The following is a 16,702-nucleotide window of genomic DNA, read 5'->3' as shown; positions in this document are numbered from 1 at the left end:
CGTTGCTTTTCTCTTTCTGTCCTAAGCAGTCCTAAGCCGGTATGAAGAGAAATCGATGCAGGAAACGGATTCCGGTTAGAATGATTGCGTTGTCATGTGGAGCTGCCGTCTTGGTCGTAATTTGGGCGATATACGGCGACACAAGTGTAATCGCGCCTTTCGCGTCGTTGTTCTGACGCTTCAAAGACAATTTCTAGCTACTAGACGTATTAAAGAACAGAAAACGGATCGAAAAAGCTTTGCAAGCCTCTCTACCCGCTGTGAAATCCGAAAAAAAAGGGCGTAGTCACTGTAGCAAAATTTCACCAGAAACAGAAGAAAAGAGATCTTCTCCTTTAGTCAGTTTTACCAGTAAAGAATTAACCAGTATATCCAATCAATTTATAGATGCAGCTTCCGGGTTTTACGAGTAAAAAATTATTGTACATAGCCAGTGCAAGTGTAGTCATAGAGTAAGATCAACATAGCAATACTCCTTCGTCTCTCGGACTACTTTTCAATTCTAGAGACTCATCAGTAGTTCTTATATCAGTAGACGAACGAGATAGGCGTTTTCAGCTAAGCGAAAAAGAAATAGAAGACATGAGAAAAGCTAGACAAGGTGCCAAAGCACGTTAAAAGTCTTAAATCATCATATTCTGCGTAGGAGGATATCTAAAAAGTATTCAGTGTCATTTTCGCGATGGACACTTAAGCGATTTGAATATCATAGAAGATCCTCACCGGTGGGTTCACCTTCTTGCACGTCACGTGGGACTCAAAAAAATTAAAAATTTCATTTAGGCAAATTCGTATTTTATTGTGTCCTATGTCAGATTTAATGCTAGATTGTTTAAAAAATGCAGGTAAGGACACGTGGATTAATCTTGTTATTTATAAAATGATTTTCGTGTTAGATGAGTCTATTTGTTTTGAATTTGAATTGAGAAGTAAAAGCGTCAGTCCAGACAGACCCCTTGCCGCCTTTTCCCTATGTTCTGAGCCAGTGAAGCAGAAGTATTTGCTCACAATGTGCAGCCAACCCATCACCCCTCACGTATATATAACCCAAATTATACATTCCCAATCTAAATCCTTATTTCCTGATTAAGATTTGGACTTACATACCTCAGTGGATAGATTATCACCATAGACTAGGAATAGAGCATTTCTATTTATACGCAGCAAATAGCACCAAAGAAAAATTGACTCAATTTCTAAAGTACGTTCTGTAATTACGTTTAATGACGTATCTATTCAAGTATTGACACTAGATCATACATTGATAAAGACATAGTTTGTGTACAGTCATGGATGTCTCAACAGTGGATAGGTATAGAAAAATCACGTTTAGTTCTCGTATCAGATGTCCTTTCTGGTTCTTTAGGAGATGAGGTTCACGTTAGACAGATATCATCTCAAAATGATTGCATCTACCGACACAAAGTAACCCAACGTATTAAAAAAATAAAGAAATAAATCCCAAATTATTAAATAGGATGCTAGCACGTGGATTGGCTTTTTTGACGTCGACGAATACTTATACTCGGAGAAGGAAGTCGGTCTTCACGATTTATTAAAATCGTACAATGATCGCGTGACAAGCGGACTTCAATTTAAGAGCGTGTTTTTTCAGCGAGGTAGAATCCGTTCAGACAAAGGTATTTGTTCTCTTACGTTGTGACGTGTTAGAAGAGAAACCCGGATCGTTGATAATTGAGAATTATCAACGTTCCAAGTACGTTCTTCAAGACACAAGACAGAAATATTTTTGTAGGCCAAAGTATACAAAGTAAGAGCGGGGTTTTCATTTCGCTGACTAGTGTTGGGAAAAATGTTCTAGAATTACTTCTGTTCATCTAACGACGTTGGGCGAAGAGATGATTCCTATTGACGAATCTATCCTGAGGATCAATCACTACCGGTTTACATATTATTAGGGAATATACTTGTGTCTACGTTCGTTGTATTTCAGAGCTGGATTTAGTGTCTCACAGAAGGACAGAGTTGAAGATATGGGCATGAGAAAATACGTTACAGAAAAGACAAAGAGCTGAGCAGTATAATCAGGTTGTCATGCGACTAGACATAATTATCTGAGTCTCATTTAGATCGAAATTTCATTTCGGAGAACTTGAGGGATTCACTTTTCCAACGAAGCCAATAGACATTGTTAGCTTCATTTAAACTAGATCCGGAGACATAGCAATTTCTGTACCACCAACCACCGGGATACGCATGGGCACAGTTCCCTGAGGTATATGCATCATTGTCTTGGTCCTTGGTTGTAAATTTCATTTCATGATGAGTGTCAAGTGAGTCACCAGCATTTCCACTGTACCCACTCACATTCAGAACGTACCTTGTGCTTTCATCACCAATACTAAAAGTGGAATATTTTGCATACGTTCTATTTCCTTTTGCGTCTCCAAGATCAACTCGAAGTTCATTTCCACTTTTATTGAGACTGAGTAGCCAGTGTATGTAATCAAGACCTAACCAGAATTCTACGCCTATATTTCCAAAGCCGCGTTTGTAGTCATTCCATTCGCGATAGAAATCGCCGGATCCGTCTTGTCTTCGTTGAAAGACGGTCCACCCACCTCCGTCTGTGTCCATGTCACAGTAGACTCGAATCGTCCGCGTTGAGTCAGGCAGCAAAACGCTGTATATTCCGCTTTGGGCTAGATTGATTCGTTTATAAATGCAAGAACAGGAACAGGATTCGTTCAGGAGTTCCCATCCTTATTTTTACAAGACTGATATGTAAATACAACTTTGTGTATAAAATATTCTTTACCTTCCACCATCCTACCCCACAAGTCGCCTTTCTAAGATGAATACGCTTTTGTGCACGTTGACTCTATAGGAAACACGAGGAACGTAGTACCTGTCCTTTTTGTCCCACGAGTCCAGCTTCTCCCTAGAGCAATAAATTAAATGTATACGTACGTCACGCGCGCCTAGCTCTCTCATTGTACTTTTTGTCCTTCGGCTCCCTTCTCTCCTTTCTAGGAAACGCCGTGACGAGTAGAAAGAACTAACTGTAGTGAAATATATCAAACCTCTCCCTTCGTTCTATTTATGTACTGATCCAATGGCATGCAGACGGCGGGTCCTACTGACGAGACGATGCTCGGATTCTGGCAAGTGCTTGTCCTTATTTCAAATGTCAAAGAAACGGTAACGACAAAGAACAAGAAGTGCATGGTTGCTGTTCAAGTTTCCAGCAGTGAAATGAGTCGACAGCAGCAGTTCACGTCCACATATATCAGAGGTTGCATGATACACGATAGGATGCTACAGTACGTACGTACGTTAATTAAGTTAATAATTTAAATTTTGATTTCGCTTGACGCGCGCTACGACACGTGTCCAGGATCGAACTCTCAAAAAAGATGTCAGAAAACGAGTGGGAGCGCAAGCTAAACGCGCTCGTCGAAGAGGCAAGCAACGAATCATGACGTCACAATGCCTAGCAACCTTCCTTTCCCCTCGAAAACGCAGTACTTTCACGCGAACGACTATCGCGAGACGCTGCAACGCTTCCAAATGGAATGCAAAGCGAAGAAAACATTACCAGAAGACGACTCGCGCACGACAAGCCGTCGACGTCACGCGGAATCATCAGCAAACGCGATCGTGAGCTCGAGAAATAAAACGACCACGCCCCGTCATAATTTCCCTGCAGAGCGAGATACTGGTTTGTCTCGAACGCGGCGATCGACGCGGATTCGTCGCCGCCTGGACGACAAACGTTCCGAAAGCAATTCGCGAAGGAGACAAGACAGCGCTCCAATTGGAACTCAAATGTCAAATGTCCTTCGCAATTTTTCCGCTCAAACACGGAAAGACGGCTGACGTACGGGAAATCAATAATATTTAATGTATCGATTTTTTATATTTGGTGTTTAGAGCCCGGAATTCGCTGAAACCAGTCAAAAATTCAAAGAGTATCTAAATCAACGCGGAAGCAGTCTACTTCACTTGGAAGGATCTTCGACGTATTTGGCTTTTCTTTATGCGTCAGATCCAAGAACGTGTCCGGATTTGAAATCATTTTTCTCGGTAAATAAAAGGAGATGGTATTTTATTAATTAATTTTTTTCTTAGCCTATGTGGGATGCTGAGCTGAAAGCGAGAATGGAAAAATTTTTGAAATCTGTTGTTAGACCCGGTGGAAGACCTCAACTTTATCATTTATATGTAATCGGTTTATCGTGTACAATTTTTGTTTTTAATTAATTTTCTCTTTAGATGTCTGGTATTAATTCAAAACGGGTTATTGAAGCGGAAGAGAAAGAAATCCTATTTTTAGATCGACTCCAAAGAATTCAGGTAGAATAGATAATTGATTCAATAGCGATTAAATTACATGCGAACAGACCAATTATCAAAGTTTGTTGAACGTCACTGTTGAATTGCTCGGAGCACTCGAAGGTTCACTGGGCGGAAAAACGGCAATAGATAAATAAATAAATACTGTAGAGCGTTTTTCTCCCCCTAACCGACTTTTTTTTCAGATGACGTCAGGTTTTATAGAGGGTCTTGTAACTCGAGTGACCGGTCACACTCTTCAGTCAGCAGACATTGACATTTCAAGACCCAGAACAGTAGACTAAGTGAACTCGCTTTTTTATTTTATTTCCTTATGTAATTCTTATAGGCTACAAAATTTATGATGGCTTCTATTCAAGCAGCGGGGTATGCCGTAACAGAGATTATTAGTATTATTCTCACTATTATTTATCTAGGATTGAAGCCCTGAAGGAAGCCGCGCTCTTACCGTCTCTCAATTATAACAAAATTAAATCCGATTTGAAAGTTCTACCGGAAAGAAATCGCGTCCTTTTGCTACAAGCTCTACGTTGGGTATAGAGACAAAAACAATAATAAATAAGGTATAAACATTAATGCTTTCAGAGATTGACAAAATCGGTTGCTGGAGAGCAAAGAGACACAGTAATTCGTTCCTACGTAGAGCAGGACTTACTAGGCTGCAATCAGCAATCATCTCACAACGTATAGTTATTAGAGAGAGAGATACGTTTACCTTAGACTTCTGGCCTCGTTTCACTAGGACACAATGTCATCAAATCTCCGTTCAAAGGCAGTTCTAGTTAGAGAGTACACAGCGCGTTTATATAACACTGTAGCGTCCCTGCATAAAGGTTAGTTTAGAGAGGAATTAAGAATAGAAAGTGAAGCTCTACTTGTCTTTGGTTCAGGACGCGCCTACTTGTGTCAATATCCCGATTTGCTTTTGCTACTCAACGAGGTATTGGTTACGGAAAAGGGGGACTCGCTTGCGCGGCGAAATGTATTAGGATGCATGCAGAAATTGAGTCTGAGGTAGAAGATAATATCATTTTAATTACTTAGTATTAATATGTTATCGTAGTCGTAGACTGCAATCGATTATGATTGAGCAAGGGACGGTCGAGTGGCTACTAAGCATTCTTCAGGATCAGGATTCCTTGTCCGAGTACTCCCTGCACTACGCCGCGGCTCTCATGATGAATTTGTGCCTTCGAAGCTCAGGTAGGGAACCCCACCTCTCACAAGAACTATTACATCAAAATTTTATTATTAGGAAAACGTAGATGTGTTAGTCTGGCTGGGGACATACTAAAAGTTCTTCTCGAGTTGATAGAGCATGAAGATTTAGAGGTACAATAGACTAGTACGCATTTTAGTGAGAGGCTTGTGAGTTCCCACCTAGATTCGTTCATATGTGAACGGCACGTTGTATAGCTTGTTAGGGGAGACGACTATAAAGGAAGAAGCTTCAGCAATGGTCATTAGAATTAAAGAGTTTTTAATTGGGTACACGGACACTGGTCTTTCAGGGAATGGCTGAAATTCTCGAAGGTCTTATGAAGTCAAGTGAACCGGGATTAGCCAGTCAATTAGAGTACATAGTCGAGCAGCTGACGTCAGGTACACAATCATAATATATACTTAGATAATTTCTACGTCATTTTTCTAGATAAGCCAACAGATGAAACTTTGTCTGATGACGAAGATGAAGAGGACGAAGACGTTGAGGTTTGCTTGCATAAAAAAATTATTTACACGTACAGTGTATGTTTTTCTTTAGGATGACCCGGACGAACTCGACGTTGAGGATGAAGAAAGTCTAGACGAAGGCGGAAGTGAGCTTAAAGGAGAAAAACTGCTCTGTGAAAATTATTTAGGAGTGAGAAAGAAGACAGCCTGGGAGACGAATTATTAATTAATTAATCTAATACATAGATATTGACGAGTAGTTTTGACGTTGCAAAATCAAAGAAAAAGGTACATAGGATAGAATTGTGTAATCCAAAGCACAAACCATTATTTTATCAGTTTAAGTCTGAACTGCTTCCGGACGCTCCAATTCAGCGTCCGGTCACCCCAAAGTAAAATCCCCCCTCCTCCAAAAAAATAGAAAATCAATGTTTGTACTTATTGCATAGGCTAATAGAAAAATTATCGGCCCCAGCCATCCTGAAGGCACATCCCGTACCGGTACATAAAATAGACGTAGCACTGCCCCTGGTATATCTTAGTACTCCAGGATTTTCGACCTCTTACTGGAGGCGCGAGAAAGGGTCTGATAAGATGAGTCACTTGAAGGGGTCTAGCTTATATTTTCATTTATTAGAGGCTAGAAATGTGAGGCCAGTCAGTGCAGCTGCAGCGCCTTCAACAGGAATAAAATTAAAGTGGAGCGAGTCGCGACCAAGTACTAGTAGTAGTACACGACAAGCGACAGGTTGGTTGATACATTTTTCTAAATCACTAATTTTTACTAATCAATCAATCAATCAATCAATCAATCAATCAATCAATCAATCAAAGGAGGTCCGAAGCAACCACTCAGGCCATCGTCGAAAGGTAATAATATTTCTCCGTGACGAGACAAGGCGTCAGTCTCTCTCACTTTTTAGGTGGAAATGTCAAGAAATCGTCAAAGGCAAAATTTTTATGCACAGATATACAAAAAAAATGATTTTTTTGTACGTAGGGCTCTAAGGAGTCACTTGTCAGTGGGCCATCGAGACTGTCTAACCATGCACTACAAGAAGTCGAAGCGCGAGGACTAAGGTACACCAAGAGACCCTAGGACCACCGATTCAATATCAATTCCTATTGTTAGTGCGACTGAATACACGGAAGCTTTTGCTGCTCGTCCGAAAATTCCGCGGAGCCCTGAATCTGGACCGTTGTCTGGGCCAACGTTTGTGCAAGAGCGTCCTATTAGCACGGAAGAACCGCCGCCTGGCCCTCCGAAGTCTACGTCACGAATGAAATTGCGTTTTAGGCCTACCTCTAGACAAACTCGAAGTGAGAAAATCTCGCCTAAGTGAATCGAAATTTATTAAAGTGCCTTTTAGATTCAAAAGACGATTAGACTGATGCCAACTTTTTTTTGTGTTGCGTACATTTATCGCCTGCATTTGAGCGGGAAACGCGTGGCAATAATTTTTCTGTGTAGCGTGCGTTATCGCGTTATGGGAAGGCGTCTGGTGAAACGTTTCTGCTTGGTTCTAGCGCTCGGCGGCCTCGCAGCGCTTCTAGCTCCGCTCTTCTACAGAAAGGTCGTCACGAGCGACGAATCGGAAGTCATCTTGGAGCTCATCAGGCAGAATTACGGCGGAGAAGAGAAGGTAATCATAAACCAACAAAATTGGGACAGCTATCAACAATTGCAATTGAGCGTGCGTCAAAGCGCCGAAGTCGAAGCGCTCCCGTTATCGGAGAGCGAAACTTTCATCCAATCTAGACTTTCCGGATGGGATTTCCGCGAAACGGTCAATCCTCCGAAAATCGAGCTAAAAGCAAGCGAAAAGCCTACCGCGATGCCCTATCCGGAACAAAATCGCTTCCCGATACTGATCTGGTGGACTCCGTTTACGGGAACGCCTCATACGGTGAAAGAATGCGGGTACGGTCGGTGTCTATTTACGCAAAACCGCGCGCTGCAGACGCACGCTAAAACGCGCGCTTTCATTTGGTACGCGACCGATTTGCGCCTGCGTGATCTACCGCTACCGAGAAAACCCCAACACGATTGGGCCCTCCTTCACGAAGAATCGCCGAAAAACAATTTCCCCCTCGTACACGCGCCACTAATGACTCTTTTTAACCACACGTGCACGTTCCGACGAGAATCCTCGTACCCTATTTCGCTCCAGTACTTGCACTCCCTCGAACGTCTCCTAGCAACGCCGCTCTATTCTCTCACCGAAAAAACGCGCTTCAAGCGCGACGAGGGTCTCGCTTCCGTGCTCTACATCCAATCCGATTGCGGCACGCCTTCGGATCGCGATCGCTACGTAGCCAAACTCATGGAATACATAAAAATCGATTCCCTGGGTAGATGCCTTCACAACAAAGATCTCCCGGATAAATACGTTGATCCTCTAACCATGGATCATAAAGGATTTCACGACATCGTCGCTAAATATAAATTCACACTCGCTTTTGAAAATGCTCTATGTCCGGATTACATGACAGAAAAATTGTGGCGTCCCCTCTATATCGGCTCGTTGCCGATTTATCGTGGCTCCCCATCTGTACGCGATTGGATGCCCAATAATAAAACCATAATCGTAGTAGACGATTTTCCGACTCCCTTTGACCTGGCTCGCTATATCAAACATCTCGATAACAACGACGATGAATATTTAGAATATTTTGCCTATAAAAATTATCAGCCTGATATGATTCCTAACAAGAGATTGGCTGAGACGATGCGTAAGCGCCCGTGGGGCGTGGATAGCGCATATCAGATTAATTTTGTAGACGGATTTGAATGTCTTATATGTGACCGCGTATATAAGGAATTACTCGCGGAAGCGCGCAATGAGCCCCCCGTGAAATGGTTGGTGAATAATAGTCATTATGGCTGTCCCACGCCTCATGTAGCTCTACCGGAACTCGAACCGGATGAGATGCTTTCTATGTGGATATCTGAACATGAGAGACAGGGTTATTTCGCGGCGCTCGGAGCTCGCGATATGATTACTTCCGGGGCGAATTCCAGCGCCAAATTTGATGATTTCGTCGAACGAGCGTATTACAAAAATCGCGATAGAGTCGAGAACCGGAATGCGTACGAATTGAGGTAGCACGCAATACTAATCTTTATTATTATTTTTCGAAAAAAAAGAAAATACTGTTATTACATAAATGGGATGTTTTTTGCTAGACAACAACTTGCGATGTATAAGCAACCCATGACTGACGTCACGCGAAGCGTCTCTCGATGCAAGTTCTTGAGACGACCGGCTCGAAATAATTTTTCTAAATCGAATGCTGGGACGACCGTAGCGGCCGGCAAAATAAACCAAAGCGACACATTAAATGCTATAAAGATGAAGGTAATGTAAGGTATAAATAACACGGCTGTATACATGAAATACGACCCCGATTTTCCGAGTAGGAAGGGGAGTGTACGCACGTTGCTATATTCCGCCTCCTTAGCGCACTTGGCCAAGAGAACGGCTTCCGTGTGCAAAGCAAGCGGAATATCGAGTAGAATCGGTGCCAGCGACAACGAACCCGTCTGAGCAAGATACGTAAAAAGAACGGCGAGCGGGCCGAATGTCAAAATGACGACAATATCGCCGAGAGCGTAGTACTTGAACCCGATGCCTCCCGTATATAGAAAAGACCCCGTCAGACCTCCGAAGAAGAGAAGCGCCATTTGTTCGATACGAGCCGGCGAGAGAGCGCAAGCGAGCGCGAAAACGACCATACCGAAGCAGTAGAGCGCCGCGCCGAGCGTGGAGACCTGATCGGGCGAGAGTCGGCCGTCGACGAGCGTCCGATCTTCCGTTTCCGTATTCTCGGCGCGATCGACCCGATTCATGAAGTCGTAGTAAGTATTGACGAGATTTCCGGCACCGTGTATAGCGGCGATTGCGATCGCCGTCAAAAAGACGAGCGTTGTGCTGATCGTTCCCGTTGCGCGATAGCTAAGCGTCGTACCAAGTAGCACAGGCATTAGAGAGACGGAAAATGACCACGGGCGAATGGCGGCCACGTAGCGAGCGATTCCCGATTGAGGCCGACGCGATTTTAGCATCTTCGAAATTTTGAAAGTAGCGCGCTGTAGCGTGACGTAACGATAGTGAACCTGACGAAAGGATTGCAACAAGTCGCCATTGATTCCCTGGGTCCCCTATTTAGAAGTCCTTAGCAACCAGTTAGTTACCATGCATGCTCGTTATAATTGGACATATCTTCATTCTACCTATAGCAATGTACTTCTTAGAATTATCAGTACTCTCAAGTTCTTTGTCCTTCTTAGACGTCAGCCTTGAACTTGGCAGCTGAACGCGAAAAGAGCCGCTTGAGCCAACCCTTCTTCCCATGTTCCTTCCCAGTCTCAGCCAAACCATCTTCCAAGCTATAGGACTTGGACAAATTTCCCTCGCTGCCGCTATACATGTCCAACTCGCTACTATCCAAATTGCGACCAAGGCTCATGACCGTACGAAACTTATTCGGAGACGGACCACCGCCGCCACGAAGGCCAGAAGTAGGAAGCAATGTACTGGCAGCGTTGCGGCGTGACTGTGGCTGCAAAGTCGCTGATCCTGAAGCAGGAACACTTTGAAGTCGCCCGTATGGACGCAATTCGACCGACTTTGACTTCACTACTCCCTTTTCCATAAGATGCGGCACGGCGAGAAGCGGATTCTTCAGCGGCGGCACATAATCACTTGGATCCTCATTCTGACTGGGAGGACACGTGTCGTCGCCTCCACATGTGGCAGCCTCTTCCTGGCTACTCGACTGCGAAAGACTTCCACTCGAACTCCGCTTCCCTTTGAGTCTTCCCGTATCGTTCATCACAGCGAGTAATTCCGTTTCGTTACAGGTATTGCATTTGCGTACTACACGCGGGGGTATAGCCTCTGGCATAGACTTTCTACCTCCCACGCGCGCTGGCAAAGTGGGGGACCCGCCCACAAGGACCACCCCCCGACGCACGCCGCCCGAGAATTCCATTGAACGTGATTTCATGACGTCACGTTGTTGGACGCTTAGACGCCCGAATGTGGCGGAACGCGGCGGCGGCGTATCTTCGCCGCTGCTCAGCGAATCGAGCGGTTTTTGACGTCGACGCCACTGCGCTTCGTTTCCTGCGCGCGCTGCGCCCTTCAGACAGTCGAAATCGTCGTCGTCGCCGCCGTCGACTTCGTCGTTGTCGATTCGGCGACCGCGAAGTGGCGGTAGAAGAGCGATGGCGAGAAGGCGCTCGTCGTACTGCTCTTCGAGCTCTTCGACCGATTTCGACAACAGGTGGATCCGATTGGCCATTAGGCTATCCTCGTGACGCATTTCCGCCTTTTCGAAGAAACGAGAATTGGTTTGCATACGCAAGCAACGCTTGTTGCCTTAGATAATGGGTCCCATCGAAAGCTGACAGCGTACACCGAAGGAATTACGACGGGGGCTCCCTTCGAGAGGGTACACGTGGGGGGAATCGGGTTTCTTCTTTGGGGGGAGTCAGTGCGTAGAGAGGTCGCGACTGCGGTTTCCGCTTACCAGCTGCATCTTGAGGTTTGTGATAGTTGCATCCATGTGCTGTTCGACGTCCTGCATTGTTTCTAAACACACGAAAGCGTAGTAGTAGTGTGGAGAGATCGATAGCGCCTTTTTCCGGGCTTCGCTCGAAGACTTGACAGGTCACGCGACGTAGACTAGCGAACGCGCGCCAACTCACAGTTCTATGGTCTCCAGGCGTTGTATTGTACAGTAGAAGTTCTGTTTGACGCACTCGCGACTTTCTCTGCGCTGTTCGGGAGAGGGACTGATCGCGCGCGGCTCTGATAATGATCGACCTTACGTACGGACCCCGTAACATAATGTCGGCGCTCTGTGGGCCGCATTTGTTTATTTTTTGCATCGCTGATCCCGACACCGTTTCGGGATTGGTCGAACTGCCGCCATAATACCCGCCCAGTCGCTTTTCCCATTGGAACCATGCATGCCCCCCGCAGCGTTGTCAAAGCAACACACCGCGTATCCGGGAACACCCACAAATTATCTCCCAAGCACGCCCATTACTCGTTCTATTTTCGTATATACGCACATAAATATACACGAGGCGAGGCCGATAACGCCCCATCGCCCTTACGAGACTAAATGCAAGAGTCTAGCAGAACAATCAGTCAAATTGCGTAAACCACAGCTAGAAGCAAGAAGGATAGAAATATGAGCGGATGACTCAGAATTCGAACTCCTACAGAGACAGGGAGTCAACCAAGAATAAGTACGTATAAGTATCTATGTCTACCTGAGCCGCATTGGGCTGCAAAGACGTCGGTAAACGTTTTGTTGCAGTTCAATTTCAACAGCTCTGATGTCGTCCACTATAATTAATTACTCAATGTTAGATGACTAATTATGTGATTTGAGAGTGTTCCACTTGTCTGAACAGAACGTCTACGCGTGGCGGAGATATTAGGCGTTCCGAATTTTTCAGACTAATGATTTCTCGAGCATGCGCGTTAGCAGTCTAACACTTTTTAAACCTCGTGCTCGGACAAGTGGTTTTCTACGTATTTACCGGCGATGTTTTTAGGCCGAAACAAGGGCAAAGGCGTTTTCCGGAGACGGCTGTCTTTATGAGGTGATCGTGCGAGTCAAAACACGATTGGGAGCACGGATCGTTCGCTGATCGTTCTAGTGCAGCCAAGGCGTCATCTTCGCAGTCTTCGACAAAACTTCGATAGTTTCTGGTGCATTCCGTGCTTGCGAGGCAAGTGGTTGACCATTCGGTGCAAGATTGGATGACTCCTACAAAAAGTTCCTCAAAAGGGGCCCTCGAGCGAAAACGTCACGTCGAGCGCGCTCGGACGCTCTTCTGACTTACGCTCTGCGTCGGTAGCCGAGTAATAGCACGCGAAGAAAAAGATCGCCGAGAAAAGAGAGAGATTTACCATAGTGACAAAGTTGTACGGGAATCTACACAGCCCGGATATTATTAACGTACCTTTTAGGTGAGGGAAGCGAAGCAACGTGCAATAACACCACTCTAATGGATCGATAATGAATTAAGCCTAAAGAAAATAGGTTCCAAAAGGACGTTCTTGCAATTCCACTTCCTCCTCAATAGGCCCAACAATGAGAGGAAACGGAAACAAAGGGAAGAATGCCATTCTTTCTCACTATGAAGATAACTCATGGAATCAATACAAGAATAAATTCCTCATCAAGTTCCATAAACCAAGATCCATTTCTTCTATAAACGAACGTCTTATCCTATCCTATCCTATCCTATCCTATACTCCTCTCCTCTAAAGAAAAAAATTCCTATAAGCACGTATTAGTCAAGAATTTAGACGGCACAGGTGCCGTCGCGTCAGTCATTAGAGGGAATTAGGCGATGTTTTTCCTTTGGATCTTTCGAATAGCTTTTCGTATCGATGTGAACGCGCTTTCGCGTCGTCGCCAGAAACTCTCCGTGCTATCGGCGCTGCTTCGTTTCTTCTCGCGAAGCGTTGAGCACGGGTCTTCGTCACGTGACGCCGTCAAGTCGGTCATACTTCGACTGTAGCTATCCGTAGACGATTCGTAGCTGCATATGCTTCCCGTACTCCCGCTCAGTTTGAGCGCAATGCGACTCGCCTGTCGACGTCGCATGGCAACGCCGACGTCCTCGTCTTCGCACGCGACGGGGGCGTGGATTCGGTGCACAGCACGTGGATGTTCGCGCAAGCCACCGCTTCCCACGCGTTGTCGCGGCAACGGCGACGACGGCGACGACGCCAGAGCGCTTTCGTCGTCGTCTTCGACGGCGAGCGAAGCGCTAGATCCTCGAATTTCGACGGCGACATGATGAATGGTTCGCTTCATGCGAACCACTTGATGACGTAGCGCCGCATCTTGTGCTCGCATAGCAGACTGCGAGAAGAGAAAACACACCGTTATATAACGTAACGGACATCGTATGCGTGACTGCGTGCAAAGGCTCTCTCGATCCATTAGGGATTAGTGTCGCGTCTTCGCGCGATCCGTTTAGAACCGAAACCGAATAGGTCATTCCATGGGCTTCGAGGAAATGCATAGTATCGTTTTCCTTAGTCGTGTACGAAACGAATGATCTGTACGGGGTCGCCCGGTTTTTCTCGAAAATTCGAATGCAGTCATCATGATCTCTCCCCTAGAGGGGAGGTCGCCCCGGCCTGCTCTCCCACCGTTATGCGGTTTCTCGGTCAAAACTCGATTTCCTCCCCTTGTGTCTCCCTCTTCGCGCCCGCCAAACGTTTTTAACGAGACCGCAAGCCAAGATGCTCTGTCGGCCCAAAACAAGCGGCGGCGGAGCGAACTACGACGGGGTTGGTTTGGGGGGTTCGCGAAGGAATGGGCGGAGAAGCACAAGGAGGGTCGGAGGTCGCGACACGAGAGTTCGGTCCGCCTAGTCGCGTGTACTTTGCTTATCGCAAGTCCGCTTCTTACCAGTTGCTGTCGAATCCGTTCCATTGTCTCTTCGATTTGTCGTTCTTTTTCGTGAACGTATTCAGCCTTATATGAATCCATTTGCGAATAGAGAGATGTAGCTGGGCTTTCGGTGTTGAAGGGATTGTTTCTCCGAATACTGATCACCCGGGTTTGGCGTCACCTTTCTTATACCCGACGCTTGGATTGATCGGTATGTGACGCGTAGGCGGTCTGACATAATGACGTAAATCAGATCATTCTTTGTTCCGCCGGAAATTGTCGGGGTGTGTCCAACGGTTTTGCAACGACGGTGTCCTTGCTTGTGGCGCCGTTTGTCTTGACTCCTAGTCCGCCGAGACCGCTAAGTGTTTTCCCCGCAGACCCTACACAAGACACGGAGATTTCCCGCCCGAACCTCAGAACCTTCAAGCAAGTTCCGCGTTCAGTTGGAAAGAAAAATATTATTTTCGGTCTCGCAGTCTTTGAACTCGAAGTTGCTTCGCTAGACGACCCCGGGAAATATCTTCCTTAGAGAAGGGTCCGGACGATTGACCTCCAAATGCATATATATCTACCTCTTTTTATTGCACAACGAAACACCGTTCGGAAGTTCGGAGGTATTATTGGAACGACCAGCGTCTCCTAAGCGGCGCGCTTATGTGGCGGCGGAATGAGCGGCACGGGGCCCCTTTCCCCCTAATCGACTCCAGATTGCCGAGATCAGGTTCCCCGCTCCTACGTCAAACCGCACGGGGCGCTTCCTTTGCATGGTTTGCGTTGCTACAATCGCTCGGCTTCAGCCTGAGAATTTTTCTATTGTCAATTCAGCGTCACGAGAGAACCTACGCGATTCGCGCACGTGCGGATCGTGCCAGTGCAAATAGAAACCGTCTTTCCTTAGTTCTACTTCCGCTGCTCCTCGTCCCCGATAAAGCTCGTGTATTGACTATAGCCTAAAGATATTTCAAAAATAGTTCTCGCAGACCTTGAACTCGTCATGTCCAATAATACGCCTCCCGTTGTCAGGAGCAACAGATCACGAATGATGCTGAAACTTCCGGAGGAGCCAACTCGAGAGACTTCCCTTTGATCGACTCCTCTGGGTTTCGCCTCCGCTACTCGTCGTGTCGTCACCCCCACCGGAACTCACGTCCCACTCGCCCCGCCATTTGGGTGAAGTCGGCACCGACGTCTCGGAGACGTCACTAAACGCATCGTCGCCGCCCGACTTTCCGCGCGATTTCGACGCCCAGCTTAGGCGAAACATGCGAAACGAACTGCGACTCGAACGCGCCTGCCTCGGCGACGGCGATCCACTTTTCGATCTCTCTCGTTCCGGTTCGCAGTTGAGAGGCGGAGGGATTCCGCCGTAGGGCGAGACCGATCGCTGTCGTCTCTTTGGTGGCATCAGCTGTCCGCGTTCCGGTTTACCGATGTTTTCATCGTCTGCGAACGCACACATGCTACCGCCTTCTCCCTCGTCTTCCGCGTCGTAATTTTGCGACAAGGAACACGTCGATTGGCGTGTTTTGATGAGCCAACAGTACGATCGAACGTCGTCGATTGATCGTTGCATGCGTTTTAGGCGACCGGCTAAGTCGTTATCTTGTTGTCGCATGCTGATCTGAAAGAGGCGCAAGCGGGGCCATTGTTACGCTTAGGGGTCTTTGAGAGAGTGGTTTTGTTATTGGATCTTACCAGACTCGCTTTGAGTCGTTCCACAATGTGATCAAGCTCGTTCTCTGCCTCGTTGTCCATGTGGCCTGCGGGGCTGGTAGATTCCTAACAGATTTTGTGAAGGGCGGAGAGGACGTGTTGCCGTAAGCGTCTCCTGGTAATAGGGATGATTGTGGGACACTAAAAAGCGCCTTTGGCAATTCGATTGAAGGAGAGAGGTAGCGTAGGACTGCCAAGCAGTTGAGAGCTACGTATGTAATAGGGAAGGGGAAGTTTAGTGCCGCCGAGCGGACGAGGAGAATTAGCAAAGCTAATTATCCATTACATCCATTACACAAAGACTGAACAGTGAGTCACGCTAAATTCATCGCTGTGAGCCCATAATCTCACAAAGACGACGCATCTCACTGCCTAATACATGCACGTCAACGTAGAGTCGAAGACGCGCGGTTTACAAAGGGTATTGGTTTTCCTACATGACGTCAAGAGTATTTGCTAGAGCTTCGAGGGCGGAGGCACTTTAGTTCCCGGGTGCGTCCAAACACAACGCTTCCTCACAGGAAAGAAGAAGAATTCGCGCGTACGTCAAAGCACGGATACTAGT

At 46.3% G+C, this 16,702-nt stretch overlaps 7 protein-coding genes and 1 long non-coding RNA gene across 11 annotated transcripts; 4 read left to right on the top strand and 4 right to left on the bottom strand.

Annotated features, from left to right (window-relative positions):
- The first annotated feature begins 24 nt into the window (after positions 1-24).
- Positions 25-2,250, top strand: LOC136196575 (uncharacterized). Of its 2 annotated transcripts, XM_065986164.1 has the most exons (15): positions 25-146; positions 198-338; positions 388-452; positions 507-601; positions 647-725; positions 784-845; positions 897-1,036; positions 1,092-1,201; positions 1,254-1,312; positions 1,367-1,425; positions 1,478-1,619; positions 1,672-1,771; positions 1,823-1,903; positions 1,955-2,039; positions 2,091-2,250. In XM_065986164.1, exons 1-14 carry the CDS (start codon positions 42-44, stop codon positions 2,034-2,036), a joined length of 1,320 nt encoding a protein of 439 aa, XP_065842236.1. In that variant the 5' UTR covers positions 25-41; the 3' UTR covers positions 2,037-2,039; positions 2,091-2,250. The 2 variants fall into 2 exon arrangements, with proteins under 2 accessions (XP_065842236.1, XP_065842235.1); XM_065986163.1 differs by having other exon boundaries at positions 1,955-2,229.
- On the bottom strand, positions 1,926-3,246 carry LOC136196596 (ficolin-2-like). Its single transcript, XM_065986187.1, has 5 exons — positions 3,045-3,246; positions 2,961-2,990; positions 2,870-2,902; positions 2,780-2,810; positions 1,926-2,723 (listed from the first exon to the last, which is right to left on the bottom strand). The coding sequence occupies exons 1-5, from the start codon at positions 3,186-3,188 to the stop codon at positions 2,083-2,085; spliced, it is 879 nt and encodes a 292-aa protein (XP_065842259.1). The 5' UTR covers positions 3,189-3,246; the 3' UTR covers positions 1,926-2,082.
- Positions 3,187-7,463, top strand: LOC136196938 (lisH domain-containing protein ARMC9-like). Its single transcript, XM_065986596.1, has 30 exons — positions 3,187-3,284; positions 3,359-3,425; positions 3,487-3,621; positions 3,671-3,841; positions 3,895-4,047; positions 4,093-4,185; positions 4,237-4,317; positions 4,365-4,439; positions 4,503-4,592; positions 4,646-4,683; positions 4,734-4,851; positions 4,903-5,001; positions 5,060-5,150; positions 5,208-5,331; positions 5,381-5,520; positions 5,573-5,649; positions 5,702-5,776; positions 5,829-5,919; positions 5,969-6,027; positions 6,080-6,178; positions 6,235-6,276; positions 6,328-6,380; positions 6,438-6,489; positions 6,539-6,572; positions 6,626-6,736; positions 6,823-6,858; positions 6,912-6,937; positions 6,989-7,068; positions 7,121-7,308; positions 7,359-7,463. The coding sequence occupies exons 1-30, from the start codon at positions 3,187-3,189 to the stop codon at positions 7,373-7,375; spliced, it is 2,613 nt and encodes an 870-aa protein (XP_065842668.1). The 3' UTR covers positions 7,376-7,463.
- On the top strand, positions 7,375-9,157 carry LOC136196567 (alpha-(1,3)-fucosyltransferase 10-like). The gene has a single exon (XM_065986153.1). It carries the CDS (start codon positions 7,380-7,382, stop codon positions 9,093-9,095), a length of 1,716 nt encoding a protein of 571 aa, XP_065842225.1. The 5' UTR covers positions 7,375-7,379; the 3' UTR covers positions 9,096-9,157.
- On the bottom strand, positions 9,099-10,068 carry LOC136196594 (ubiA prenyltransferase domain-containing protein 1-like). Its single transcript, XM_065986185.1, has one exon. It carries the CDS (start codon positions 10,052-10,054, stop codon positions 9,149-9,151), a length of 906 nt encoding a protein of 301 aa, XP_065842257.1. The 5' UTR covers positions 10,055-10,068; the 3' UTR covers positions 9,099-9,148.
- Positions 10,069-10,179: 111 nt separating this feature from the next.
- Positions 10,180-11,859, bottom strand: LOC136196584 (uncharacterized). The gene is made up of 3 exons (XM_065986176.1): positions 11,702-11,859; positions 11,524-11,585; positions 10,180-11,322 (listed from the first exon to the last, which is right to left on the bottom strand). Exons 2-3 carry the CDS (start codon positions 11,578-11,580, stop codon positions 10,276-10,278), a joined length of 1,104 nt encoding a protein of 367 aa, XP_065842248.1. The 5' UTR covers positions 11,581-11,585; positions 11,702-11,859; the 3' UTR covers positions 10,180-10,275.
- LOC136196612 (uncharacterized) lies at positions 11,483-13,277 on the top strand. The gene is made up of 2 exons (XR_010672278.1): positions 11,483-12,932; positions 12,981-13,277. It is a non-coding gene; the product is annotated as an uncharacterized lncRNA (long non-coding RNA).
- On the bottom strand, positions 13,169-16,448 carry LOC136196601 (uncharacterized). 3 transcript variants are annotated; one of them, XR_010672276.1, is made up of 4 exons: positions 16,120-16,448; positions 14,997-16,045; positions 14,440-14,948; positions 13,169-13,884 (listed from the first exon to the last, which is right to left on the bottom strand). XR_010672276.1 is itself a non-coding variant. In XM_065986191.1 (3 exons), exons 2-3 carry the CDS (start codon positions 14,518-14,520, stop codon positions 13,360-13,362), a joined length of 606 nt encoding a protein of 201 aa, XP_065842263.1. In that variant the 5' UTR covers positions 14,521-16,045; positions 16,120-16,377; the 3' UTR covers positions 13,169-13,359. The 3 variants fall into 3 exon arrangements, 1 of the variants encoding a protein (XP_065842263.1); XR_010672275.1 differs by having other exon boundaries at positions 14,440-16,045; XM_065986191.1 differs by having other exon boundaries at positions 14,440-16,045; positions 16,120-16,377.
- Between the last annotated feature and the right edge of the window lie 254 nt (positions 16,449-16,702).

This window comes from Oscarella lobularis, chromosome 16, assembly GCF_947507565.1.
Source record: "Oscarella lobularis chromosome 16, ooOscLobu1.1, whole genome shotgun sequence".
In the NCBI taxonomy this organism is placed as follows: Eukaryota; Metazoa; Porifera; class Homoscleromorpha; order Homosclerophorida; family Oscarellidae; genus Oscarella; species Oscarella lobularis.
Note: the sequence above shows the minus strand (reverse complement) of the source record. Positions and strands in the feature narration are given on the sequence as shown.

Excerpts from the sequence above, each read along its gene's own strand:
- LOC136196575 (XM_065986164.1), top strand. The coding sequence starts at position 42 with ATGAAGAGAAATCGATGCAGGAAACGGATTCCGGTTAGAATGATTGCG. Across the intron at positions 1,426-1,477 it reads ATTGCATCTACCGACACAAA|GATGCTAGCACGTGGATTGG; the intron begins GTAACCCAACGT and ends ATTATTAAATAG. Across the intron at positions 1,772-1,822 it reads TGTAGGCCAAAGTATACAAA|AATTACTTCTGTTCATCTAA; the intron begins GTAAGAGCGGGG and ends AAAATGTTCTAG.
- LOC136196938 (XM_065986596.1), top strand. The coding sequence starts at position 3,187 with ATGGTTGCTGTTCAAGTTTCCAGCAGTGAAATGAGTCGACAGCAGCAG. Across the intron at positions 4,593-4,645 it reads ACATTTCAAGACCCAGAACA|GCTACAAAATTTATGATGGC; the intron begins GTAGACTAAGTG and ends TAATTCTTATAG. Across the intron at positions 5,002-5,059 it reads ATCAGCAATCATCTCACAAC|GACACAATGTCATCAAATCT; the intron begins GTATAGTTATTA and ends TCGTTTCACTAG.
- LOC136196596 (XM_065986187.1), bottom strand. The coding sequence starts at position 3,188 with ATGCACTTCTTGTTCTTTGTCGTTACCGTTTCTTTGACATTTGAAATA. Across the intron at positions 2,991-3,044 it reads TAAATAGAACGAAGGGAGAG|AAAGGAGAGAAGGGAGCCGA; the intron begins GTTTGATATATT and ends GGCGTTTCCTAG. Across the intron at positions 2,903-2,960 it reads AGGGAGCCGAAGGACAAAAA|GGAGAAGCTGGACTCGTGGG; the intron begins GTACAATGAGAG and ends TTATTGCTCTAG.
- LOC136196567 (XM_065986153.1), top strand. The coding sequence starts at position 7,380 with ATGCCAACTTTTTTTTGTGTTGCGTACATTTATCGCCTGCATTTGAGC.
- LOC136196594 (XM_065986185.1), bottom strand. The coding sequence starts at position 10,054 with ATGCTAAAATCGCGTCGGCCTCAATCGGGAATCGCTCGCTACGTGGCC.
- LOC136196584 (XM_065986176.1), bottom strand. The coding sequence starts at position 11,580 with ATGCAGGACGTCGAACAGCACATGGATGCAACTATCACAAACCTCAAG. Across the intron at positions 11,323-11,523 it reads CAAACCTCAAGATGCAGCTG|GCGGAAATGCGTCACGAGGA; the intron begins GTAAGCGGAAAC and ends TTCTTCGAAAAG.
- LOC136196601 (XM_065986191.1), bottom strand. The coding sequence starts at position 14,520 with ATGGATTCATATAAGGCTGAATACGTTCACGAAAAAGAACGACAAATC. Across the intron at positions 13,885-14,439 it reads AACGGATTCGACAGCAACTG|TCTGCTATGCGAGCACAAGA; the intron begins GTAAGAAGCGGA and ends CTCTTCTCGCAG.